The sequence below is a fragment of the Tamandua tetradactyla genome, chromosome 7, assembly GCF_023851605.1.
Source record: "Tamandua tetradactyla isolate mTamTet1 chromosome 7, mTamTet1.pri, whole genome shotgun sequence".
Taxonomy (NCBI): domain Eukaryota; kingdom Metazoa; phylum Chordata; class Mammalia; order Pilosa; family Myrmecophagidae; genus Tamandua; species Tamandua tetradactyla.
Genome location: NC_135333.1, coordinates 130364623 through 130391925, shown reverse-complemented (window position 1 = coordinate 130391925; position 27303 = coordinate 130364623). Strand labels below are relative to the sequence as shown.

At 42.5% G+C, this 27303-nt stretch overlaps 1 protein-coding gene across 3 annotated transcripts in view; it reads left to right on the top strand.

Moving 5' to 3' along the window:
• Window positions 1-27303, top strand: part of PPM1H (protein phosphatase, Mg2+/Mn2+ dependent 1H) — a 278117-nt gene that overhangs the window by 133342 nt on the left and 117472 nt on the right. For all 3 annotated transcript variants that reach the window (XM_077111275.1, XM_077111274.1, XM_077111276.1), the window contains exon 4: window positions 8994-9106. In XM_077111275.1, coding sequence (XP_076967390.1) covers window positions 8994-9106 — 113 coding nt within the window. The remainder of the gene's footprint in view (window positions 1-8993; window positions 9107-27303) is intronic.

Sequence of the window (27303 nt, the reverse complement as noted above, 5' to 3'; positions counted from 1 at the left end):
TGTCTGAATGTGCATGTCTTGTGTTCTGTCCATTTGTCTGAATGTGTCTGTGCATGTCTTCTGTCTGTTTGTCTGAATGTGCATGTCTTCTGTTTTGTCCATGGGTCCTCTTTTATGACATGGCTTCCATTTCCAGTAGAAGCTGGCGGCAAGATAGAGTTCCTGGCATTGACTGCTGGTAAAAAATTGAAGACCAGAAAGAGAGAAATTGTGCATGAGGCAATGGGCTGATTAAATGTATGTGTTATGGTTTCTTCTAAGCCTATTCGTTGATGCCAGCTGGTAAAATTCCATTTAATTGAAGTATGAGCATTGTTGCCATGTGTTTTACACATGTGTATGAATTCCAGGTGTTTGGGGGAACTTAGAGCTTTTAAAAGTCCTTCTACACAAATCTGAATTTTACCATGATTAGTAGTGGGATTTGCACTGCAAAAAAGTACCTGGGGAGGAGAGAACCGATGGGCCGAAATCCAAGTCATTTGTTTTACTCAGGGATGTGAATTTGTTGGTACATTTGAATTTGAATGTGTCTGATCAGGGAATTCAACAGCTTCCCTGTCAGCCTCACTCCTGAGAGCAGGAAGAGAGTGCAGCAAGCTCTGTGCCCCCCTGGGGCCCCCCACCCTGGACCCCTAGAAGGCACATCCAAGGTTGCCTCCTCTTCCATCTGAGCAATGTGCTTCTCTCTCTGAATTTGCTTTCTTTGGGGAAATTATCTTGGTTCCGAAGATTTTCTTCCCTGAGCCGCAGCCTGCTTTCAGATAAAGAATATGAGATATTTGAAGATGTGATAAGGGCTTGAATGAGGTGAGTAGACAGTGGTATCCATAAAACTTGGAAATTAAGGGACGATGACAAGCTCTTAAGTGAAGCAAGAGCAGCATCTCACCAGAACCGAGTGTGTACTCCTTGCTCATTCCAGGATTTCAGTGTCAGGTCATGTGCTAATAAGAGGAGAAAGGCAAATGGTACTAGGTAGCTTCGGCTGATTTGTTTGTAAGGCAAAAATAGTTCACGTATTCACACTTCAAATTTGCAGATTGTCTCACTTTAAATCATTCCTTCTTTGGTCCCAGCTTTTCTCTTCTTACCACCCGGATACCTACTAGGTGGTTTAAAATGCACTTCCATCTCAGGAGAGTAGCCTAAGTCTGCGATCCTGCTAAAAACACCAGAAGGCTGGAAAAGATTATTTAGTAAAATAGGAATCAGTGTAGGGAAGATTGATTTCTATTCAGGCTTGCTCTAAAATCTCCCTCTTCTAATTATCATAGCAGCTCTGGTGTAAATAAGTACATCTAGACATCAGTGCTCGGAATACTAAATATATAATTGAGGCAAAAAAAATTGATAATGAGCTATCACCGTAAGTGGAGGAAAAGTCTGTTTACATGGTTGAAGTGAAAAATAAAATAAACTTTGGGTTTTTCATTTCATTCCGCAATTGCCAGTGCCAGAAGACCCGTTTTAGGTGAAACTACTGTATTCTCAATCGTGGCCACTAGAGGGCAGTGGCACGTTGAGTCAGGTCTCAGCAATCCTTGGATTATTCTCTCCAATTAAGGGCTCATGTTTACTAGCAACAACTGTACTTCAAATGAGAGGCTTATTCAGAAAAATACTTAGTAAAAAGCCTTATTCTTATCTCCTAAAACAATTTCACCTCTTAGTTAGTCAGTTCATTACCTGAAACTTTTCTTGGAAACTTAGCTGCTGGCAAAAAGATTGCTTGTTTCACTTTCTTGTCTAATTTGCCTAATTAATATTTGTTGAGTGCCAGCCATGTGCCAGACCGGAGTGGGGAAAGAGCATTAAGCAAATTAAGCAAGTTCCCTGTTCTTAAGGCTCGCAAGGGGAAAGGTGGGTATTAAACAAGTAAAATATAAACGGCAGGAGCCTTGAGTAGGACCAATAGAGGATGAATTGAGAGTCTGGGAACTAGGGGGAAGAGAAGGGTTCCCTGGGAACATGACACTCAGGGTGAGGAGGAGTAAATTTGGGGACAAAATGTGGGAGGCTGGGAAAGCGTTCTGGGCAGGGAAACCACAGAGAACCTAGACGGGCCAAAGGCAATGAGCTGAAACCCACCATGACTGGGAAGCAGATTTCAGGGGTAGAAATGGTGCCGGGTGAGTTGCAGAGGGGGACTGGAATCTACCATGGAGAACCTGGTGTACCGTATGAGGGACTTTTCTCTTTAAGCCAGGTCTCTTCTCCCTGTTTGTTTCTTCCCAGTCCACCCCTCCCAACTTCCTCTTCACACCTAAGTTTGTCCCAGTTGTCTTTCTGGCTCCCAACTTGAGTTAGTTAGGTCCTGCCCGAGACCTGTGGGCCTTACTGAGAATCCTCATCAGTTCTTGGGTTTACCTGGTCTTAGATCCTAGGTAGGGTGGCTGTACCTCCTGTTTTGCCAAGGACGGGCCCTTCTGATACCTATTGTCCCAGGATAGTTATTAACAAAATCCCTGTTTGGAAGAGCAGCCTCATATCTATCTAAGTCACAGATAGATGTTCCTGGTTTTTCTTTGTTTCATCAGCAACTTCAGTAAAACACCACTCCAGTTTCCCAGAAACACTGGCCAACTTAACCATTAAATGGTTTGGGGTGAGCTACAGAACCCGCAACCTAGAAATTATATGTTGTGCCCTCAGTTTAATTGCCTTGGAAAACCATCGCCAATTCTTATAAATTGCTTCTTCTTTCCTTCCCCTCTCAGAAACAGAGTCATTGTTTCAAGGTAAATGTTGGGCTTTTTTTTAATGCCCTTTACATAGCTGGTTCCTTATCTCATTGGCTTGATCTGGGGGCCTCTCCCTAACTCTTTCGGAGAGGAGGAACAGAACTGGAATTTCCAGGCAATTCCTAAAGTTCTTTCTCACAATAACTTGCCGATTTCTAGCTCTCCTGTTTCTAGATGTTATTTGGGTGTTGCAGATCTTGTGCCATTCTGATCCTCTATGATAGGAAAATTCATTATTATATAAGATTCGGCCATATAGGCAACTAAGCTTTGTAGCTCTCTTGATTCCTCTCCCACTTTTAATTCCTAAAAGTAAATCCCCAAGACTTTAGCCTCTAATTTTACCTCACTGATGACATCTCTGTAGTTACTTCTCTTAATGTTCAGAATGCAGCATTATATCCTTAAAGGCAGAGCTTGCCTTTCATGTGGAAATTTGCTTTATTTATAGCAGCTCAGCAATGTGGAATCACAGAACCCTTTGGTGTCCCATCGCGCCCACCGCTCACCTTTCAGTGCATGCCTTACACAATCACTAGAATCTATTCCGTTTATGTTTCATAAAAACAGCATTATTCTAGGCACTTGAAGTAGAAGTCAGAGATATCTCATATCTGGAGCATTTGTAGTCATATGTTATAGGAATATAGAGACATGTAATATCTCATTTATATTCTAAATAAGTTAAAGGAGGTGATAAAATGTTGATATTTATCCAAAAGGAAGAATAGGTTTAAAAGGTTCAGAAACACTAAGTCAGAATAAATAGTACCTATTTCTGCAGAAAAGTGGGTACTAGTAAGCTATAGACAAACAGAAGAGGAAAAGAAAGGCTTTAAACAGGGAGAGCTGATAACAGTTTAATCAAATACTGTAAGCTTTGAAAGCAGTGCTTTTCTTTTTGTCTTTGTCCCTCAGCTTGCCTGAGTGTAGCACGTGGCTTGAGGTGAGAGTGACCCCTGGGCTCTAATACTCAAACTGTGTGTGCTGTCGGAGGCAGATCTACCCCTTCCAGCCCCCTCACTGTGTCTCATCTTGGATCTTCCTTCACAGAGAGAAGGCTGTGAGCCAAGTCCTCCTGTGCCCACCGTGGGAAATGAACCAGTTTCCCAAAGGACCAGATTCTTAGGAATTTGGGAGCTTATGTCAGTTTCTCTTCCCAACAGCATTTTGCAACAACACCCAGCTTAACAGCTAAGATTATCATCTGTTATGTTTAGCTTGTTGCTTGGCCCAGAATGATAGGCATGTGTAAGATAAATGTCCTTTCATTTCTGTCTCCTCCCAACTTGCCTCCACCCTGTACCTCCCAAAAAGAATGGTTGAACAGTCAGCATTTCCAACTCATGAAGGAGGCCATTTGCATTGCTGGGATGGTTACAGGAGGCCTTTACCCTCCTCGGAAGCAGAACGAGGTCAGCAGCAATTGGATTGCCATCTACAGGGTTTAAGTTCTGAGCTCAGCCAAGGGGAATCTCAAAATTCTGTCCTTGTTCCTTTTCGGTATAAGTGTAGATCCCCTGACAAAGTAAAGAATATTTTAGAAATTTTGTTAGTACAAAGGGAGAAACAAGATATCATTTAACTTATAAAAGTATCATAACCATCTTACTATTACAAGTGGTTGGAAATACCAGACTGCTTTGGCTTTGTTGGCAGAAACCATATAAATGCGTGGTAGTGCATGGTGACATTATAGTGAGAAATGGAAGGATGAATGCAAAGCCTGTTCATATTTTATAGATCTTAGTGTTTCTAAAAATTATCGTATTTATGCTTAGCTGGGGACCTTCACGTCTTTCTTTAAGCTAGAGTTTTATTATGTCTTCGTTTTTCGTAGAACAGGAAGAGTCCACTAGTCACCAGCAGGTGGCGATGTTTGCCAGTACGCCTTTTTCTCCCCTGTCGCCTGGCTGGCAGATCGGCCCTGCTCTTAGAACAAACGGGGATCAGACCCGGAAACTAAAACCAAGCGGAATTATTTGTTACTTACAGTGTTAGCAGTGTGATCAGAACCAAGTTTTAATGCAGCCTAGGGGAGCTGCCAAGTCCTATTAAAATTACCCAACTCTCACTCCCTCTGTTGTCTGGTATTCCTTCCCGTTTACAATATGCAATTGGTAGGAAACAAAGAATGTTCCTGGAGTTGCGTCATTTTGGGGACTTTCAAACCAAATTACAACCATACCAGGCAATTTCTTTTCCTTGCAATTCTTCCCTGTCTTGTTTCACACACTTTTCTTTTTGGCCCTACTCCCACTGCTCCTTGCGAGAAAAAGAGCAAAATAACATCCCAAGCCTTAACAATTGGTTCTACTTTTTGATTTAGAGACAAAACTCAGTTTAAATGTAATATTCAGGCAGACGCAAGAGATAAATTAGTCCTGTTAACTAGAAAGTTGCCTTGAGAGGTCTGCAGGTACTACTGAGCAGATAAACCAGTTAGTTTGTTAATTGATTCCTGAGTCATTTAAATGATCCTTTTAGACCATACATGAAAACGAATATGATAATGTGCATGTGTTTTGCTAGTTATTCTAGGCTTATGTCTTCGGGTCGGTATTCATTGACAACTGAAGTGGGGAAATACTCCCAAGTCAGCCCTTGCTTGCTTGGTGCAGAGCAGTAGGCAGCTCTCCCATGATTTCATAGATTTTTGAAGAAATACTCAAATTTGAGGTTTTTTTTAAAAATAATGATTATACATTTTTGTTTATTTTCACCTGTAGTGTCAAATACTTAAGCTAGTTGGAAAGATATAGATTTGAGGAAACAAAGAGAGTTAATTCACAGGTAAATAAATCCTCTTTTACCATATTTGGTCTGATAGTAAAGAAGAGTCCAGATGGCCCTTGAACGTTGCTTCAGTGCTAAGATCTTGTGAAACATCTTTCAAAAAGAAGTAGGTAGTGTCGGAAAAATAATTACACTACTTTCGCTTCTACAGAGCGGAGGGGTAAGCAATTATTTTTAGATGATCTTCTACTTGAACCCAGTTGTAGGGAAAATAGGAGAGTGTACTTAAATGTTAGTGAATCCTTCGGTGAAGGGGGATGGGGGTGAAGGCTGTAAAACCATCTTTTAAATTGCACGTGTAATTAAAGGGTGCGTGTCTGTGGCCGTGTGTTCCCCCACAATGTCGGGGCAGGAATGAAGAGAGCAGGCACATTTAACATAGATCTTTGGATAAAAAAGTAATTAGATTTTAGTCTACCGTTTATGTGGAAGTGTCACTAAATTTAGCTTTCATTATGCAGGAAAAGCTGCAGAGAGAACTGGTTGAAAGGTTGGGAAAAGATGTAAGAAACAATGAAATCAATTAGAAAAAATACTGAGCCACATTTTTTAATGTAATTGCGAGGGATTAACTGGCTAAGCTAACTGGAATGTTTCTCCAAAAATTAAGGTCAAATATGAACTCTGCTATAGCAGGAAGGTTATTTGAATAGTCTCCCTTGGTGTTTTTTTAAAGAACGAAAGAATTTTATCGTCAGATTTGTGTGTGCGATGTAAACCGTGAGGATTAAGGCCACGTGTGATGCAGAATAAACTTGGTTGTCCACATCGCAGGGGGAATTGTTTCATACGGATTTTGTGTACTGTAGCATTTTTCTTTTTTCTTTTTTCTTTTTTTTTACTTTTTGGAACACCGGTGATTTCATTGAGTCTGTCAACATCATTACATTCTAGTGCATGTGCAGAGTGTAAGCAGTTGGTGCTCAAAGAATTTTTAATAAAAACTGTCTTTCATCCAGACTTTGGATATTTAAATAAATATTGATTCTGGTTGAATAGAAGGGTTTCTGTAGCTAGAGCAGTTCCTTCTAGTCGTATTGGGTGTGGATTTGGAAATTAATTTTTATCTCCATTTGATAAAATACATGCATACTGTAATTTATGTATTTAACAACTTTAATTGTTTAAATGCAAAAAAAAAAAGAAAGAAACCTAGCAGATCCCTCAGGAAGGAATTACTTTGTGAAGAGGGTTGTTGGTTCTTGTTTTGATGCCTGGTTTGGAGGGCAAATAGAAAGAAATCCCAACACCTGGACATTTTCTTTCACTTCTTTGGGACGATCCTTCCTTCCGCTGACATCTGTGCCACCTCCCCCTTCCCTTCGCTCTCCGGGCTCCTGCCCTCCCTGCGTAGTTCTGATGACTGTCTACTTGTTCTTGTCCGATGGTTGTACTTTAACTGAAACAGATTCGTGCTCCATGATCACCTCTAAGCATTTGCATTGTGAGTCTTCTTGTGCATAGGTGGAATACATTTCTCACGTTAAGGCAGAGGTAGGTTGGTCGGGAGATAATTAGAAAACCTAGGCATTTTAAAATTTATTCATTTATCCACTTAGCCCAAATGCATTAAGCTACCATTTACCAGGCGCAGCGCTCAGTGTTGAGGGCCTCGCAGTGAGTGCAGGGGTCCTGGAACCTCCAGTCTGTGGGAAGGAACAGGATGGCAGGTGAAGCCCTCAGCCAAACCATCTTGTTTAGCCCTCCTGACAGTCCTCTAAGGAAGATAACCGTGAGAAACCCAATAGAGTCCTTTGAAGGTAATCCCCACGCTGGACTTTTCTGCAGCCTTGATGCTGTTGTCTTCTCCCTTCTGGAAATTTCTCCTCACTTGTTCTAAATGACCGCATCCCACACGCCCTCACCTCTCACCCCCTCCCATGGCTCCTTGGCCTCCCCGCCACCTCTCCTTCGCCTTTACCCCACTCACCCCTGGTATCTTGGGTTCTGTGTGTGGACTTCCTACTTACCTTTTAGCTACACGCTGCCCTACGGTGCATTCCCAGCTCAGGCTGTTCTCCTACCTTCAGTGCCTGCTGGTGAGTTGTTTATCTCTCTATTACTACTGCTGGCCCTAGAACAGAACTGCTGCTGGTAGATGTTGGATGTCTGCATTCTCTGCCCTTTTTCCACAAGGAGCCTGGCCGAAGCAGCCCAGCTCTAATTCTGTGGGTTTCTAAGAATCACCAAAGTGCCCTGACACTAGGTCTGCCAACAACCACCCTCAAAACCAGCAACGTGGCACCATTTCTTCCTCCTGTACAGTTTTTGCTCAGTCTGCCTCCTCCTCCCTCGGCTGCAGCCGTAGTAGGTTGCTCTTGGGATGTTTGGCATGGTTGTTACTAATACTCAGTGCATATTCCAAACACAACTCCCACTTTTTTGAGGCCATGAAATTATTACTTCCATCACCGACACGAGTTCCACAGTGTGTCTTGAGTACATAAGTGTAGGTCACGTTTAATTTGGAAGGAGGGGGAGGCGGAGTGGGGAGACCTCAAAAATTAGGCAGTGAGTAACAACACAGGTTTTGGAGCAGGAGAATTAGGTTGGAGTCCAAACTAACCAGGTCATCTTGGGCGTGCTCCCCTGCTTCTCTAACCCTCCTTTTCCCTGTACCTATAAAATGAGTTTAATAAAAGTGGCTACGAAAATGAAATGTGATCCTGAGTGTAAAGCACTTAGCACACTGCCTGACATGTTGAAAGTTCTCAGGGAAGGTTGGCTATTATTATTATGACTCTCATCATTGTGAATTAGTGGCCGTAGGAAAAGTCAGATCAGAGGTGGAGTGCATATATAGAGACTTGTTTCCTACCTGTGTTGGATAAGAGGACATAGTACTTAATCACTTCTCTTATCCAGCTGTAAAATAAACTACGTTATCCAACTACCATTTACCAGGCGTAGCGCTCAGTGTTGAGGGCCTCGCAGTGAGTGCAGAGATCCTGGAACCTCCAGCCTGTGGGAAGGAACAAGATGGCAGGTGAGGCCCTCGTGTTATTTAGTCCTCCTGACAGTCTTCTAAGGAAGATAAGTGTGAGAAACCCAATATAGTCCTTAGGGTCAAAACATTGAGAAGGTCCAAGCTCTTGGCACTATCAGTCTCTCCCTTGGATGTCCCACATGGCAGGGAGGCAGCCCATATGTGTCCATAAGGTGTGATATTTATTGAATGTGGTTTATGTTTTAGCATTCTCATTTTTATCTGGCTCTGTCTGTGTGCCACCCTTCATTTCCTACCTTTGATCTGCAGATGGCCCAGGGCATGCAACTTTGTGCCACTGTCCTCTCCAGAAATGCTCAAGTAATAGAACACCAAGTACCAAAGACTTTCTCACCCCTTCTTTGAAGCACATGCAGACTTAGTGCTGGGTCCAAAGGGAGGGGCAGAGAAGGTCTTTCATGCAAGTCCCGGTTATACTCCAGCACTGACTTTGTTTTCTTCTCCAGGACCTCCAAATAGAACGAGAGCGGAGTTCATATAATATATCTGGCGGCTGCACAGCCCTCATTGTGATTTGCCTTTTGGGGAAGCTATATGTGGCAAATGCTGGGGATAGCAGGTAAGCAAATTAGCCATCTGGTTACTAATCTCTAATGCCTTCTAATAATTTTGATCTAGAAATTGTTTTAAATGATTAGCTGTTAAAATAATTCTAGTTGGGGGCGGGCCGCGGTGGCTCAGCGGGCAAAGTGCTTGCCTGCTATGCCGGAGGACCTCGGTTCGATTCCCGGCCCCAGCCCATGTAACAAAAACAAAAAAACAAAATACAATAAAACAAGAAAATGTTTAAAGATGTTTCCCTTTCTTCCTTCCTTCCTTCCTTCTCTCTGTCTTTCCTTTAAAAAAAAATAATAATAATAATAATTCTAGTTGGGATCAAATGTGAAGAAAGAGAAGCCTTTGACATCTAGATAAAAATGCATTTAAGAAGAACAAGTAGTTTGGTAGTAAATGGTAAAAGCAGCTTTCTATTTGGCCATAGTAGCAGTTCGTGTGTATATTTGCAACTAATCCAAACCATTAGTAGCAAAGGTTTTTTGGCTCAGAACCTGTTTTTCAGTGAAAGACTAGCAAAAGCATAATGTAGGAGAGAAGTAAGGGCCGAGGAAAGGGATTTGACTGAAATGGGTGTCTGCTGGGGCTGTCTGGGAGGCCTCCCTGGGCAGGGGCTCCCGCTGGCTCTGTTGCTGCACAGTGCCTTCCCATTGTCCCCTCCCGGGAGACGAGGCCTTTCTCCTCGGTGCACACGTCCCCTCTAGGCCACAGACGCCTCTCTTCCAGTTCGGCTGAAGGGAATTTTGACCGAGAGAATATGGTTCACTCTTATTTTATCCAGAATTGCCAGGGAATCAAGTAAAGTTGTGTTATTAACTTTAAACAATTAATGCTTCTTCCCTTTAGGTGCGTTTTTTTTTTTTTTTTAATTACAGACTTTATGAAAAAATCATCCTTATATGTATTATGTATTTCTCTGTCCCTTTTGTAACAAAGTCTGCTGGTGTTATGGTAGTGACTTTTCCTAAGACTGGCTCTTGATTCTGAAAGTAATAAAAGTACTGGACTTGAAGCACTTCTGGGAGGGCGAGCCCTTTTCCCCCACAGGGCTCTGGTCTTATGATGCGCTCTTTCCTCTGTCCCCTTCCTCCAGCTCATATGCCGCTGCTTGCTCTGGCTCTCTTGAGGTCAGCTCCTTCCCCTTCCATGTTCCCCGTTCCCAGCTCAGATTGTGCCTGCTGCCTATGCGGTGTGGAATACTGACTGCTTGTAGGCAATTAAAGCATTGACTTTAATTTTACTTGCATTTACAAAGCAAGAGGCCTGGGCCTAAGAAAATCTCCATTCCTTCCAGTAAGACATCCTTTCCCAGCCTTTCCCACTAGACATCTCAGGGGCCCAAGCAGAGTTGACTGCCAGCGGTTTGAAGATGGATGTATTTGAAGGTCCATTCATTTTTAAATTATATGTGAATTTTCCCTTCAGCTCTATAAAATATTGGGCGTTTCCATATGAAATGCATGAAGTATATATGAGATGCTATTTTTATCCCATGTTCTATTCCCCAGTGTAGAGTCAGGGTCCTGCCAACTCAGAAGGGTGATCTTGACGACCCCTGATGAAGGGAAGTAAGAGGGCCCAGCCCGGAGTGTTGAGGCACCCAGAAAGGGGAGAAGCACCCTAGTGCTGGAGGGGCAGGGGAGGAAAAGCTGCTGGCAGAGCCCCGGGGACAGGACACCACTGGACAAGAAGGAACGGGAAGAAATACTGACTTCCTCTCTGCCTGCCCTCCTGTCTCTTGCCCGTGCTTCCCGTCGGATGAGCGGCTGGAAGCCAGCCGACGAGGTAGCCCCTGAAGGGCCAGTCATAGAGGTCAGCCATCAGGGCACAGGGACCCCCCGAGACTGCATCTGGGGAAGGGGGGACAAACGGAAGCAGCCAGCGCATCTGGTGCTCCTTCCTCTCCACCCCGGGGCGTGAGTAGCTTAGAGAGAGGACTCTTCAGTCTTCAGGGTGTGTTAAAACACACACCAAGGAACCAACCACTGGGCCTCTTGCTGTGTTGTGGATCTCAGGAGAGAGAGAAGCAGATGCCCTGTCTGTTTCAGAGTCAGACTGAATCGTGATTCAGCTGTGCGCTCATGTCCACCATGTGCCTTTGTGTCTAGCCTCCTGTCCTTTAGATTGAATTTGCTTTCTTAGCCCTTCTGGTGGCTCAGGCTACAGCCCACCACCCCCACCCCGCCCAGGTGAAGCACCTCTCATCAGGTCACGCAGACCAGGAAATTAACCCGACTTCTGTGCCAGAATATCTTTACATTCTTCTCATAGGCTCAATCCCTCCCCCAGACCTCTTCCTCATATTTTAACGTAGTTTCCTTCAAAGCTTCAAGATTCTCAGTAGAGCCTCTTTCCCATCCAGCACATCCCAGAAGTTCCAGTCCCATGTCCAGGGACCTGCCAGGACCCACTGGTCATCTTCTGGATTTGTCTTTTTGTGTGGATGTGCCGATTTCCAGACCAGTCCTCCATTTCCTCATCTGTAAAAAGAGGGGTTTGGGCTAGATCATTTCTGAAATTTCTATCATTCCAAAGGTTATTCTATGGGGGAAAAATGGCATCTCTAAAACATATGTTTATAGTCTCTGGTTTCAGTAGCCATGTAGGATTTGGGGTTTTATGGCAAATTGGTTAGTTTTGCTGCTTATATTTGTGTCCTATGTCATAGCGGTACCTAAGAAAAATATGAGTTGGTGTTTACATGCATCAGCCAAAGGATAACTTGTAGGATGCTGTTTTCAGCTCTTGTATGAACAATGGGTATTTGATATATTTAGGGTATTTGTCCAAATTTGTATACTACCATGGTGTAGGTATTGAGTAAGTGAACTTTGAACACATACCTGTGTGAAGTGGGTCCCTTATCACTTACAGACAGGTGGTGACGAATCTGAGGGTTCAATGTAAACAAATGATTAGAGCTGACAGAAGATCCTAGCAAAGGGGCCCTGATGAATTAAGAGCTCATTTTTCTTCTTGATTGCCAGAAATTGGCTGCTGTATGTTTACTTTAAATTTTGACAGTTTTGAGACGAAAGTGAATCTTTATTGTACGTTATCTACCCCATAATTACTCACATTCAGGAAAAGAGAAGTTTGGCACAAGTTTGAGTTTGGAAGACCCTGGTGTTCAGGAACTGTTTTCAACACTGCTTAGTGAGCTAGGTAGCATCTGATTTGCCATGAGACATAAGCACAGTCTGGGATCTCATTCAGGAGACACTGCCTGATTCAGGAGAAGTTTTCAAGTCAACACTTGGTGTAGGACAGTCCATAGGCACACCAGGTGATGGCCCCACGGTTGACTCTGGTCCACAGCCTGGGGCGTGGATTCCCCCTTCTCTGCTTGGCTGCCATAACCAGCCACAGAGCACAGGCAATAGCTGCTTGAAGAAGCCAGCCACTTCATTTTTTTCCCAGGCAAAGGCAGCTAACGCAACACCTAAGGGGTCATAAGGGACTAGAAGGAAGCAGATGGTGGGCGGATTTTCACTTCAAGCAAAAATGAACCAGTGGCTTGGAAATGTCATGCAAAGCGATGTACAGACCATCACCCATGGTGTCTGAGTCATCCTGCTCTGTAGGCTCTGAGTGCTTCTTCAGTTTAAGGAAACGCTTTGACACTATTTTAGAAGATCATTTCATTTTGTTTCTAGAGAGTGAGACACTGAAGAGGCAAAGCCATTACTCCTTATTTCAAACAATGTCTAAAGGTTTGGCAACTGTGATGCAGCTGAGATTGGATGAACTCATTCAGATGAAAGAAAACCACTTAAGATCTGTTAAATTCTCAATTCCACTCTTGCCACGTTTATGGTAACCATAGCAACGAGTCACTAGTCCGGGCTGGGCACCGTGTTAAGTGCTGTAACAGACAATCATAGTTAACCCCTCAGCTAGTTAGTGGCATGTTAGTATTGTTAACATCAGATGAATATAGTTTACAAATAAGTAAACTGAGGCACACTGAGGTTCAAAGTGATTTGCCCAGCGTCCCACAACTACATGGGAGCAGGGCTGTATCCAACCGGAGACTGAGTCAAAGCACCATGTTCTTAGTCACTGGGCTGAACCCTAGGTTTTTCCATCCATGCTGGCTCAACTGTTTGGTTTTGCATTTTAACATGTCTGAAACCAAAGATTTCTAATTAACCTTTTTTCACTGCTAGTCATATATAAAATAATGGCCTACCTTATCAGCAATGGCATCTTACATATCACCAAAAATGGGTTCTGAGGACCCAGCGGGATGAATGGACACATTTAGGGTCTATTTTAAATGCACTGCAGGAATTAAACTGGGCTTTGAGTGGGCCAATTTGTTCATTTATGACATAGGCAATGATATTTTCTCAAAAGGGGGGCTTTCACCCCCTTTCAGTGGTCCCAAAATTTTATAAAACCATTTTACATTTTGTGTCTTCATGTTGGTGGTAACCTATTGAAAATACAGTAAACCTTTTCTGGATGGTCTGGATGACTACCCTGTGAATGCTTACTGCCACAAATTCAGACCCACGTTTATGCAGTGTTTACAATTTCTTCGTCAGGAAATATCACACAGACTTTTTCAAAAAGAGGCAACAGCCAACCCCAAAGAACACCTAGGGCAATATATAAGATTCTACAAAGATTCCCTGTACTAGGGTAACTTTCTAGAAAGTTACCTCCAGATGGGTTGCCTGGACCAGATAAGTCCTGAAACCTCGAGGGCCCAGCCTCTCCAGAACATCAGGTAGTTCCATCTCCCTACCCCATGTTATCGACAGCCCCTTCCAACATGAAAAAGTGAGAGTGGCCATAGCCCAACTACCCCAAAGAGTAGGATAGAAAGATCAAAGATGATGGTTATACAGAGAAGGTAGGGTTTAACAAATGAATATGAATGCTGAATCATTAAATTGATATTTCTTTTAGTCTCCAGTATCTTAGAGCAGCTAGAAGTAAAAACCTAAAATTGTGGAATTGTAACCCATACCAAACTCTGAAATCGGTTCTACAACTAATTGTTGTGCCATGTTTTTAAATATATTGCTTTTTTGTATATGTTATTTTTCACAAAAAAAGAAGAAAAGGTCGATTGTGAGGATAAAAAAAATATTTATTCCTTCTAATCTCTTATATTCTGGAGCAGCTAGAAGGAAAAATCTGAGAGGATGGTATGGTAGCTCATGACAGCCTCTGGAATCTCTCCTGTAATTACTTGTTGAAGAGTGCCTTGAAAACCACTGCTTTTTTCTTTCTTTGCTTTATGTATATGTTATAGTATACAATAAAAAAGTAAAACAAAATAGAGAGAGAGACACTCAGACTCCTCCTGGGTATACAGGCTTATCTTCAATAGTCTGCAAAGTCCTCCAGTGAAAAAGTAGAGAAGGTCAGATGTTCATGAAGTAGCTCTGTGTGCAGGAGCGAGCTAGCATTCCATGAATTCAGTCCCATGAATTGCCTTCCCGGCTCAGCCACTAAGTCTAGCCTGACTGGTTTTCTTTCATTTCTCTTCTACTCATTTTTAATTTTCCAGAATGGCCCCATTGGAGTTAAATTTTCCTTTATTAGTTCAAAAGGTGAATTCCTTTGGCTTTGTCTGAATTTTCTTGAGGATTGGATTTACATTTCTGAAGTTTAAAACCAATCACACATCTGTGGTATCTTCACTTTCAGCCTCTCACCTCTCCTAGTGATACGTAACTACCTCCATGTAAAGGAAGTGTAAAGAAATATTCGTTCCTTTTTATGTTCATGGATTTCACCAAGGGCCGATATAGAACATTCCTGAAAATGCTTGTGCTAATAAGTGGCTCATCTATCCACACCTGCCAATGAGCTTCTTTCTTAGTAGCCTTCCTGTGAGTTCAAAAGTCGACTTGATCTTCTTCCCTTGACTAGTTTAAGTCTACCACAGCTCTCACTCTCTTTATGACACGTATCCGAAAAAATAGCATAGAGAGAAACCAAAATTAAACTCTACTCTCCACTTTGAATTACTGTTTCTATCTTTTTTACTGCATGGCCCTCATAGTTTTAATATGGATTTGTCAAAACCCATACCATGGAGAAGGGATTAGTAGAAAGAAAGTACTGCCACCAGGTGATCACAAATACATGCAAAGGTATAGAGGCCAAGCAATGGCTCAAGACAGTTTTTACTTTAACTGTCAAGCCACTTGCTATCTACACAGAGGACTCCCAGGAGGCCCTTCTCTCTCTAGTCTTCCTCCCTGTCTCCTCCCCTTGGATTTGTTTAATCTCTTGCTCTAAATCCCTATGGTCCCAGACCAGCAGTAGCACCACCAGGGAATTTGCTAGGAAAGCAAATCCTGCAGCCTTATCCCAGACCTACTAAATCAGAACTAGGGTGGAGTGTAGCAATCGACTCTTTTTAGCAAGGTCTCCAGGTGATCCTGATACATGCTCAAGTTTCACAGCCACGACTCTAAAGTCCAGCCCCAGGACAGTTGGGAGAGCCAGGAAGAGGTCAGTCTATAATTTAAAAAATTCTAGCCGTTCCTGGTCTGGGGGCTGACGCCTCAGACTCCCACGGCCACACTATCAGTCACTGTCCCCCACCCCCTTCACGAGCCCCTCAGGCAGCCAGACACCACATGCTGAGTGGGCTTTACAGCCCAGGAGTCCCCTTCCACACGATGCAGCTATCTGAGAAGGGGGTGGGGGCCTGCCTGCACCTCTGCAGGTGGCTGTGGGTCCATTTTATTCTGGGCCATGAACCCCATTCCCCTGAAAAGTAGGAGTTGGGGCAAGAATTCTTTGCATGATCCATTTCCTCATCTCAAACTCCCACGGACTGCTGGGCAGTTCTGAAGCACCCACCCCACCCTATGCCATCTGGAAAGGATCAGACATATCCCTGTGTGGGCTTTTGGTCTCTTATTATGGGGCCCCTGGGAAAATACAGTTCTGGCTCTGGTTTCCCCATCCCAACCACAGTGAGGTTAGGCTTTTAACAACTTCCCTCACTCTCAGTACACTGAGAGGCTGGCCCGCGAAGACACATGGAGTTTGTAGAAATGGAATATTTGCAGTTAGAAATGTTGGTGTTAGGTTATTATAGTCAAATTAGACATCGATCCCCGACTGCAGATAGAGGGTGCAGCAGTGATCACTGTCAGGAGGAAACTTTCTAGTGAACAACCCCACTCCAGCTTACGGCAAGATAGCAATTTTCAGGCCTAATCATTGAATTTTGCTGCACTGGAATAAGAAACAAAGGGAAGAAAGGGAGGGAGGAAGGAAGAAAGGACAGGCGGATGGACCAGTAGGATAGGGGAGAAAGAGTTTCACAATGGTTCACATTCTTAAAAGAGTTATTGAAGTGGACAGTAATTTCAGTCTGATCAGTAGTGTGATATACATGCCAAGATCTCATATAGTAATAAGCTGCAGTATTTGAAGTACTATGCATATAATAGCTAATGTTTTATTGGCTTACCTCGTCTTCAGCACTCCTAGCTTCTAGGGCTTTGCATGAATAACTTCCTTTAATACTTACACCAACACTTTTAATCTTATTATACACAGGAAATCCTTGTGTACGTGATATGGTTCAACATGTGAACAAATCCAGAATGGTGGCAAGACTTGGAACCATATGTGAAGGGATAAGAAAAGAACTAGAGCCATAGGAAAATCTAACTTAGGTTGATCTAAAAGTGAACTTTAGGTATTTGTCAGGTATTGGGGAAGGGTGAGACTCATTCTTCCTGGGACAAAGTGACAGCCGCAGGAGAACAAGGTAGTGATTCTAACTAGAGCCTGGAGCAGGGACTCTGGACTCTGACTCCCCAGCTTGAATTCTGGCTCTCCCACTTTTAGTTGTGGGTGGCCTTGGCCAGTCTCTTAACTTTTGCAGAACCTAGTTTGGTCGTCTGTCAATGGAGATGATGACAATGCCCGTTTCCCAGGTGAGCATTAAGTGAGCAGATGCTCGGAAAGACTTCAGCCCAGGGGCCAGCCCCGTGGTAGCTGGACAGTGACTATTAGTTGCTGAATTGCCATCCAGAGGCTCAACAAGCTGCTTGAGAAAGTAATGGGTTCTCTCTCAACTAGAGTATTTGTGCACTGACTGCATAACTGCCTAGCAAGAATGTTGTAAATGATTTGATTTTTCAAGGTCCCCATTAAGCACTCTATGACATTAAGAGGATCTTAAAAATAGTATTTTCATTTTTACCTACTTTCTTTTAAGATTTTAATTATTTCACAATTTGTATAAGGTAGAGTACAAGTGAAGATGCTGTATCAGGGAAGGCTTCAAATTCATTGGCCTAGGGAAGCAGTGGCTTTGTCCCTTGCAGGGACCTGGGACCTGGGCTGGAGGAGGAGGCTTTGCCACTTTTAACCCTTAGCTTCCCAGAACTCTGGGGCTGTCTCCATTCCAGTCAGCTGAAAGAGGACAAGGGCACAGAGGAACTCAGCTCAAAGAAGTAGTTATGAGCCAGACCTGGACAAAGCACAGGTCTGCATGCATTCCACTGGCTACAAGGTCAAACCGAGAAAGAAGGGAAGCTGGGAAATGTACTGTGAGTGGTGTACAAGGACAGACCCAAGGGATTTGATTTTTGTGGATAGTTAGCAGTTTCTGCCACAGAAGGGAATTCATATAAGCTTCAATTAGTACTGGTGTCTTTATTCTTTTTTAAAAAATGTCTAATTGTAAAATTAAAAGTACAAATTCACAGGACAGTTGCAAAGATATTACACAAATAATACATAGAACACCAGTATACCCTCTATCCAAATATTCAGATTTACCACCTTTTAACATTTTGCCATATTTGCCCTATCATTCTTTCTATTATCTGGCTTCTAAATATTTGAAAGTAGATTGCATGTATCATACTCTTTTTGGGGGGCATAGGCAGGCTCCAGGAAATGAACCCGGGCTCTGGCATGGCAGACGAGAATTCTGCCACTGAGCCACCATTACACCACCCTACATCGTACTCTTTTAACTCTAACTACTTCCATGTATATTTCCTAAGAACGAGGATGGTCCCTCATGTAACCACATTAAGTATAGTTATTAAGTTCAAGCAATTTAACATTGATAAAACGTTTACAGTCTTTGTTCTAACTTTTTCAATTGTCCCAATAATGTCCTTTTGAGCATTTTGCTCCTCCATTATTAGATCCAGTCCTCTCTACTTGTTTTTTATATTTTTTCCTATTGTACTGATGAAATTACAATTTGGATATCATTAAAAAAAAAAAAGACCCAAACACCAATGACCTCTTCCCTTACCTTAATTTTTATCACTACTAGTTATAGAAATGATACAGTAATTTCAGGTTAAATTGCCATAGAGTTAAGAAAGTGCTGTCTCAATATGACTTCACTTTCATCATTGGCCGAAGCACATTTGAATAATGAAAAAGCCTGAGTAAGCAGCAAACCAAATATTTTAACTTAGAAAGATGATCAGGAAAGCAATACCTATTTCATGAAATAGGAGAAATATTATATTAACCAGACATGGTATGCTGCTGCTGATGTTTTTAACAACTTCTGTTCTTTGGTGATTATTTTAAAATTGTCATAGTTACGTTATGTAGAAATTCGGTTCAATAGTCCCATCTGTTATCTGCTCTTAAGCTATGGTTCTTAGGTTTGAACACATTTCCTCCCCTTTTTGTTTGAACACATTTCTTCCCCTTGATGTCATCTTTAATAGAGTTGAAATCACTACTATAGATGGATCATTTATAAATATGCTTAAATCCATCTTAAGTTTATGTTGAAGTCATCTATAAATTATTGTGTTTTTATGTGGTGAGAGTCCCAAAGTGAAGAAAAGATAGAAGCTGACGAAAATGCCGTGGTAGTTGCAGGTGTCCACAAATATTTGGATTCCTGTAATGAGCCAGGCATTTGCAGACTCTGTGTTGGTGGAACAGTGGTGAATAAGGCAGGTAAAACCCTTGTCCTCCGGACACTTACAGTCTTCCAGGGAAAGCAGACAATCAGGCACCCAGTTACAATGCAGTGTGATGGGCAGTTGCTGGTGTTTGAGGAGACAGATAAAACACTGAACTAGTAATATAGTGGGGCTGCCTTGGCTGAAGGGAAAAGCTCTAACACATGTATAATTGTGTTCTGTGTTTGCAGAAATAACAATGACAGTGTGCTGCATCCACTGATTGCTTCACAGGTCAAAACCCATTGCAGCAAAGTTGTGTGGGCTGACCTTTTTGCTTTACTATCCACAGTTTCACAGCCAGGGCTATGGATACCGCGGGCACTTAGGGGTCATATTGTAGTACAATTGTTTTTGCTGGGACCATACTTGTTTTTGTGAAATGCAAGCCTCATTGACCCGTAGTCAACAGGAAATGGCTCCTGAGGGTCTTGCTTGTTTCATGACAGGGTGTTGATACTCACCGAGCGGTCCTTATTAGCATGCAGCAGATAGTTATCAGGTGGTTAGTTTGTTCTGGGGAGTTAACTACCCAAGGCGGTGTTTAACCTTCAACTTTGCCCTTGCTATGTGGCAAAAGAACAAGCTGTCTAGAACCAAATGTGTTTAGCTCTTGATAGCAAAGAGGAAGGAAAGAAAGCGTCAGTCGCTGGACGTGAGTCTGAGTTGTGGGCAGTCTAGCACAGTGAAATGGGACAGGCAGGGGGTACTGGGGTCAAGCAAAGCTGGCTTCACCCGTGCACACCCTTTACCCCCCGACAGGAAGCACCTCCACTCTCCCATCTGTGGAGGGGAAAGATTCCCACTCTTCCAGACTGCCATGCGGGTTAGAGACATTGCACATACAGCATATAAGACAGATATGGCACATGGTTCATTCATTCATTCATTCACCAGATATTTATTGAGGGCCTTTCAGTTACCTGACAACTTCATAGATGTTGAGAACACAGCAGTGAACAAAACAGACAATATCCTCTGCCCTCAATGAACTTATAGAGGAAAACATAGCAAACAAGACAAATAAATAAAATGGTATATATGTTAAATGATGACATATGCTAAAGAGAAAAATAGGACAAGGAAAGGGCTCAGGAGTCATACAGAGAAAAACAGGACAAGGAAAGGGCTCAGGAGTCAAGGATGGTGGCAATTCCAGATAGGGTATCCAGGGAAAGCGTCACTGAGAAGAAGCACCTCTGCTCTGGTGTCTTCCCAGAGATGGTTTTACAGGATCCCTTTGTTAAGGGTTTGACTGTATCGCACATCTATAGTAACAGTTGGGACCTCTTCCAGCAGGGTTTTCTTCTTGGTCCGTGGGTTAGTGCAGTTCCAATGGCCGGTTCAGGTCGGCTTTGCACCTCTGGCTGGTGGCACTGCCCTTTGCCTCACTATAATGTCTTATAAATAAAAAGATAATGTGAAATTTGAAAATTTTCAGATATAAATCTAAAATAAAATTTCAGAGACTGGTATATAAAGCACCTACTGTGATACTTGACACATAGTAAGCACTCTGTAAATGTTAGCTAGTATCTCTATAGTCAAATGAAAGTTATGGGTTAAAAGTACAGGGTTCACAACTTTGCAAATAAAAATCATTACCCTTCCCCCTACATGGGACATGACATCCAGGGGTGAAAGTCTCACTGCAGCGTGGGAGATGACTCCCAAGGACGAGCCTGGCCCTGGCACAATGAGAGTGACAGTGCTTTCCTGACCAAAAGGGGGACAAGATGTTTAACAAATAAGGGACCAGTGTCTGAGAGATTTCAGATAGAGTTGAGAGACTGCTCTTATGTAAGCTTCAGCTAGATAATGTTATTTATCATGGTTTGCTAAACCCCAACCAAAATCATTCCTGCCAACCCTAAAGAACACCTAGGGCTCTATCTGAGATTCTACAAATGTTCCATGCACTAGGGCAACTTTCCAGAAACCTACAACCTCTAGATCATTCCTAGGTCAGATAAGTCCTGACATGTAGAGAGAGCAGCCTCTGCAGAACATCAACTAGTTCCATCCCCCTATCCCATATTATCAACAGCCCTTTCCAACATAAAAAAGTTAGAATGAGTAAAGCTCAAATACCCTGAAAGATTGGGAGAAGGATTAAAGGAGTAGGTGGTATTATAAAAGAGAAGATAGGACTTACCAAATGAGTACGACTGCTGAATCATTTTATTGATATTTCTTTCTGGCTCTAGTGTCTTGGAGCAGTTAAAAAGAAAAGCCTGAAATCGTGGAATTGTAACCCATACCAAACACTGAAATCTGTTTGGTAACTAATTGTTGCAGTGTGCTTTGAAATGTATTGCCTTTTTGTGTATATGTTATTTTTCACAATGAAAATTAAAAATTGGTGAGAGGTGGAGAGTACAGGGTTCAGAGCCAGGAAGCCTGCATTTGAATCCCAGCTCCATCATTGACTCTGTGAGCTTGAGTGAGATACTTAACTATTCTCTGCTTTAGTAATCTCGTCTGTAAAATAGGAATTATAGCAGCGTCTATCTCATAGAGTTGTTAGAAGAATTAGATGAGTTATTTAAATTCAAAAAACATTTGTGTGCCAACTGTTTCCCAGATACTGTTCTGGGAACTAGAGACTTGCTTAGCAACAAAGACAAAATCCCTGCCCGCATGGAATTTATAATCTAGTGGGGACTACTGGCAATAAATAAATAGGAAAGTAATACAATATATTAGATGGGATGAAGTGCAAAGGAGAAAAATAAAGCAGAAAAAGAAGGTAAGGAGTTGAGAGGGACGGCGGATGCACGTAAAAACATTAAACTACATGCTAAGTTAAATGCACATGACATGTTTAGACAAGCACCTCTCCTGGTATATGAGAAGCACTTAATAAATGTTTATTAACATTGATCATCCGTATATTATTATTACTGCTGCTACTATTACAAGTCATGGAGTTTCTCACTTCAGTATATCTTCGTTCATAATAAAAACATGCAACGTAAAATAAATTTTGCATTAGAAAGCTTGAATATAGTAAGGGCCACTTTGACTTTGGGGCTGAGGTAAAAGCCCCAGGTAGCATTCCTGAGCTGCTTTCAGACTCCAGTGCAGAGTACAACTCCTCTTAGTTCCTATTGCTGCCACGTATGAGCTCTGGACTCTAGAACCCTATTCTGATTATCAGACTGAATCTGGACAGCATGCTGAATGCAGGTCAGCACATTCTGTAGGACTGTGTGTGTATGGCTCCAAATGGTTTACAGTGATCATTTAGGTCCTATGGGGGATGCTAGGCCGCCTCTAATACTCTTTCCAGCTCTCCAGTTTTGTGATTGTTTTTCCTAGTGTTTGACAAGCAGCAGTTGTCTCTAAGTGACACAGAAAAGTCCTTTTCCAGCAAAGCCCTTTAAAAAGCCTCCAGGCTCTCAGCCATTCAGCATACACATGAGGTTTTTTTTCTTTTTCTTGCAAGATTTAGCTGTGAAGTCAAGGTCACTGCTTCCTGGGGTGCTGAGCTGCACAAGAAGCCCACAGTCACAGGGGTTGGCCCAGGGCCCTGTCCTACCCCTCTTCTCTGGGCTGTGCTCTGCTGCCCAGCTCCTGGGCGCTTGCTTTTCTCTTTGAGGGGCAATAAAGAGGCTTTCAAGTTGCAAAATGGGAACTCCTCCCTACCATGGGCCACCAGCTTGCCTGCAAAAACTGGGTTCGTGCAATTAATTTTCACACCGATTCATCTCTCTATTTGCTTTTCATCCTGTTTTAATCCTTTTCTGTGTCAAAGGTTTTGTTTAGATTTGTTTTTATTCCTCTCTGTCATGTTCTTTGTGAATCTGAGCTGGCAGGTCATAGATGCCATCAGTATTGCAAAGACATGTTTTCCCTCTTCCTAATGGACTGCTCCTGTTCTCGATATTAATAGGTCATGTAAAAAATGGCTCGTATTATGCACTTCCCAGACCCTTTATTTAAATGAAATATTACAGTAGAAGGCCTAATATTTAAAACAGATTAGAACACTTGCAGTAGAGCAGGATACATAGTGGTTAGTAGACAAGCTGGGCTCAGATCCTGCTTCTGCCACTTATCATAGTGCTGTGTGGCTTTGAACCAAGTATCCAAGCTCTGTCTTTATTCCTGATTAGTAAAACGGTAATAATAAAAGACCTTATCTGTAATAAAGTTGGTGGGAGAATTCAATTATTTAAAGTATGTAAAATGCTTAACACAGTTCCTGGCATCTAGTAAATGCTCAATAAATGTTTTTATTAGTATAATAATAATAATAGTTTTTATTATTAACATTATCATCTCCCATGAGCAGTCCCTGAAGGTTTTTCCATGAAACTGTTAAAAATCATTGTATGGGGCGGGCCGCGGTGGCTCAGCGGGCAAAGTGCTTGCCTGCTATGCCGGAGGACCTCGGTTCGATTCCCGGCCCCAGCCCATGTAACAAAAACGGAGAAACAGAATACAATAAAACAAGAAAATGTTTAAAGATGTTTCCCTTTCTTCCTTCCTTCCTTCCTTCTATCCTTCCTTCCTTCTCTCTGTCTTTCCTTTAAAAAAAAAAAAAAAAAAAATCATTGTATGGTACTGTGCTCTCAACAACATGCTTTTCACAGACAGCTCTTGCTCATTGAAGGCATTTAATGAACGTCGAAGAGGCCCAACGAACCAATCCTCATGCTCCTTTCTAGAAGTGATCATTGTTAAGCTTATGAGCAGTCTCTCAAACAGCTAAGTTCATTCAGGCCACGAGACAGAGGTTTTGGTAGCAACTGTGCAGCTGTGTCCTCTCCCCTGCTCAGGAAGTGGACTGCTCTAACCCAGGATGCTGCATCAGGCTTCTGCCACCTCTCATGGTCATTTTAAGTCTGCTTCTTAAAAGGCCAAGTTAGGAACCCCTCTCACATTTTAGTCTATCCTGAAAATGGGCTCTGAAGCCAATCTCCTTCTCCTACCTTCCCCATCATGAATGCTGCAGGTCTGATAACCAGAGCCCTTCAGGGACGATGATGGTGCCCTTCTGAGGGACCACTGAGCTCGCTGTAGAGGATATATAATTATATTGCTGAGGGTTTCATTAGTTTTTAACTACATGGCCAGCAGCCAGTCTTCTGGTTGACCAGCATTTCTACAAGAACTCTCAGGCTTACCCCTCTGAGTGCTTGGAAGAGAGAAATTGCACTCATAGATATCCTAACATATCTGTGTGTGATGTGGATAGGATGGGTGCATAAAAATGTACAATGAGCTGTTCGAAATAAATACATCCAGGTTAATGCAAAAAGAAATCAGGCGAACGGCTTAAAAAACAGACAACCCCCAGCCATCTTTTCCTTTATCTTCTGGTTTTGCACTGGACTTTGCATCTTGCCATAGTTAGCTTCAAGGATATGCTGGTATTTTCCACCCCTGTTCTCAGTCTCACCTCCTCTAGAAATAATCTTTCCTCATCCCTTTATGCTCACATATCTACACTGGCTCCCTTCCCCCTGGCTTTTTCCCTTTTATCTGCAAATATTCTCAGAGTTCTCCCACTCTATACAGACTCCCCTCAAAAGGCTGTGTCCTTTAGCCAGTCCCTTTCCCTTTGTATTCAAGACTCTCCCAGCAGAGTCTGTCTTCTCTGGCTTTAGTTCTCCCCCAACACTAGGCCAGTTCTGTCCCCACCAGTTTCCTGTAACATATTTCTCTTTTCCGCTTTACTTGCTCTACTCATGGCAGAGCTGACTAGCTTCCCTCCAAACCTTTCCCTCTTTCTCCTGGTCATTGCCTTCTAGGCAATTAGCTGTAGCTACATGGCCAAATTTCAGCCACAGTGTGTGGGCAAAAGTGATGTGTGCCACTTTTCAGGTCTGACTCATAGAAACCTCTTATACAACATCTCTCTTTCTTCTCCCTTCTGTCATTTAAAGATTAACCAATGAGGGTGGCCTTGGAAGCACATCCTGAAGCTGGCAGAACACCCAGCAGCCTAGTTCTCTATGACTCTTTGGAGCCAAGCCTCCCAGTTTAACCCAAGCTGCTAATTAGATTTCATGTGAGCTAGAAATAAACATGTACTGTGTTAAACCACTGAGATTTTTAGGGTTTATCTGTTACAGCAGCTAGTGTTACCGAAACTTAAAAACCTACTCCCAGAAGGGATTAAAGGCATCTTCCATAAATATGGAACTCTTCCCAACTTGAAACAGTTGACTCCTAGGATTTCACTTTCTCTTGGGTCATTTGTTTCTCCTTCACTGATGGTTCCCCTTCAGACATGCCCCTAAAATGCAGTTTGTGCCCCACCCTGGGCATCCTCTTTGGCCATCTTCTCCACATCCTATCCCAAAGCCATCTTATGCACCTTCATCTCACATTCTGATGTTGGCCAAATATTTAAGTCCAGACCAGCTGCATCTACCAAACCTCAGACCCCCTAACTCCCACTTCAGGGCATCTCTACCCTCTCACCTTACTGTCCCACTCTCTGCAGAACGTTTAGGGGCGTTCCATGAGGTACATGGCAGGGTCCATCTTCTAATTTTCCAAGGGTTGTGTTATTCTTTTCTCTCCACACCCTCAAGCCTAACCATCTTTCAGAACATATGGCTTGACACATGAAGTAAAATGCTTTCCAGGTATTTATCGGACAGAGTAAAGATGAATTGCTGCCATTCAGTGTTTCTGAAAGATTCTGTTGAGAAAAAACATTAGCTATGGACGATTTCCAGTCCCAGCATCCCTTTAGACATTCCAAAATGTATCCCAGGATTAAGGTTGAACTGCATACTTTTCCATACACCTCCCCTTTTACCCCATAGTGGTTTCCTGAACTGCTTCCTTATGCCGTGAGCCTTGGTTGGAAAAGGTCATAAGAAATAGCTCTGTGAAATATGTTAACTGTATTTTCTGCAAGGATTCTGATGAAGAACTAACTTTTTCATTTTGTTATGCAGATTTCTCTTTTTTAAGTAGCACAGAAAACTTTACTTTTATATACAATTTAGGGAAAGGGGAGGTGAAGGGGTGTTTTTGTTGTTGTTTTTTATTTTAAACCCTGGGTTGTGTAAACTGATCTTGATTGTTTCTGTGTTGCCTATTAGAAAATATTCGTGACCCACTTCTAGGAAATATAAGAGCATTATAGTACAGATTTTTTGTATTAACTTAATTCCTAGTTTCATCAGATCTTTCCTCATTTTATTTTCCACATACACTTCTTTAAAAAAAATTATCTTGCAAGAATTTCTGTAATCTCCCTTTAAGTCCTTCTGGAACAAAATAAGGTATGAGTAAATAAGATATCCAGCAAACCTCCTCATACTTAAAATGTCCAAAACTAAATGAATTCTCTTTCCCCAAATGGTTCCCCTTAGCTCCCAATTTTGTTTTTTTTTTGTTTTTTTTTTACATGGGCAGGCACCAGGAATCGAACCCGGGTCCTCTGGCATGACAGGCAAGCGTCCTTGCCTGCTGAGCCACTGTGGCCCGCCCCCAATTTTGTTTTAAGGTGCCACTGAGCACCCCATCACTTAAACCAGACACACAGGATAATTTATCCTATGACCACTCTTTCTCTTACCCCTTCCCATATCTAGAAATACGTACTGGAATCTTCCAATTCCTGTCAATAACCAGCAGCATCTTTTATCAATGCTGTACATGAGTCTCCCATGGGTTCTTTACAGGTCACTGCTTCACTGGTACCCATCCAATCGGTCCCCAAAACTTCCAAAACATGGGGTACCCCTTTATCTTCAGAATAAAGTCCATTCTCTCTAGCCTTCTTTGTCAATCTTTCTATCTTCATCTCCTCTCCTTGTCCTCACACCCTAAGACCTGACAGTACCAGTCCACATACTTACATCAGCCAGAACTAAACTGTCTCCTGCCCTTGTTTATAACATGTGACTTTCCTGCAAGGGGCTTTACCTCCTTGTCTGTCTAGCAAATGCTTGGAATGGCTGCTGTAAGACTCAACTTAAACCTCACTTCTTTCCTGAGGCCTTTTCTATCTCCCTAAACCTCAGTTGTGTACCAGCGGCCCAAGGTCACCTTCCTTCCGTGTGCTATCATTTCACTCTTCACACCTCAGCATAATTGGGTCTCTTTCTACCCTAATAGGTCCGAACTCATTTGTGGCAGGAATCAAATCTTATCTTGGTATCCCTTCAAAGCCAGAAGCCGGCTCAACTCTGCCCAGGCCCTTCAGAAAATTGCATGTTAATAGCGTGCTGTTTGAAAAGATCAAGCAAAACATCTTTCCAGTATTTTTTAAAGAGGCCTATGCAAGTAGGTGCCT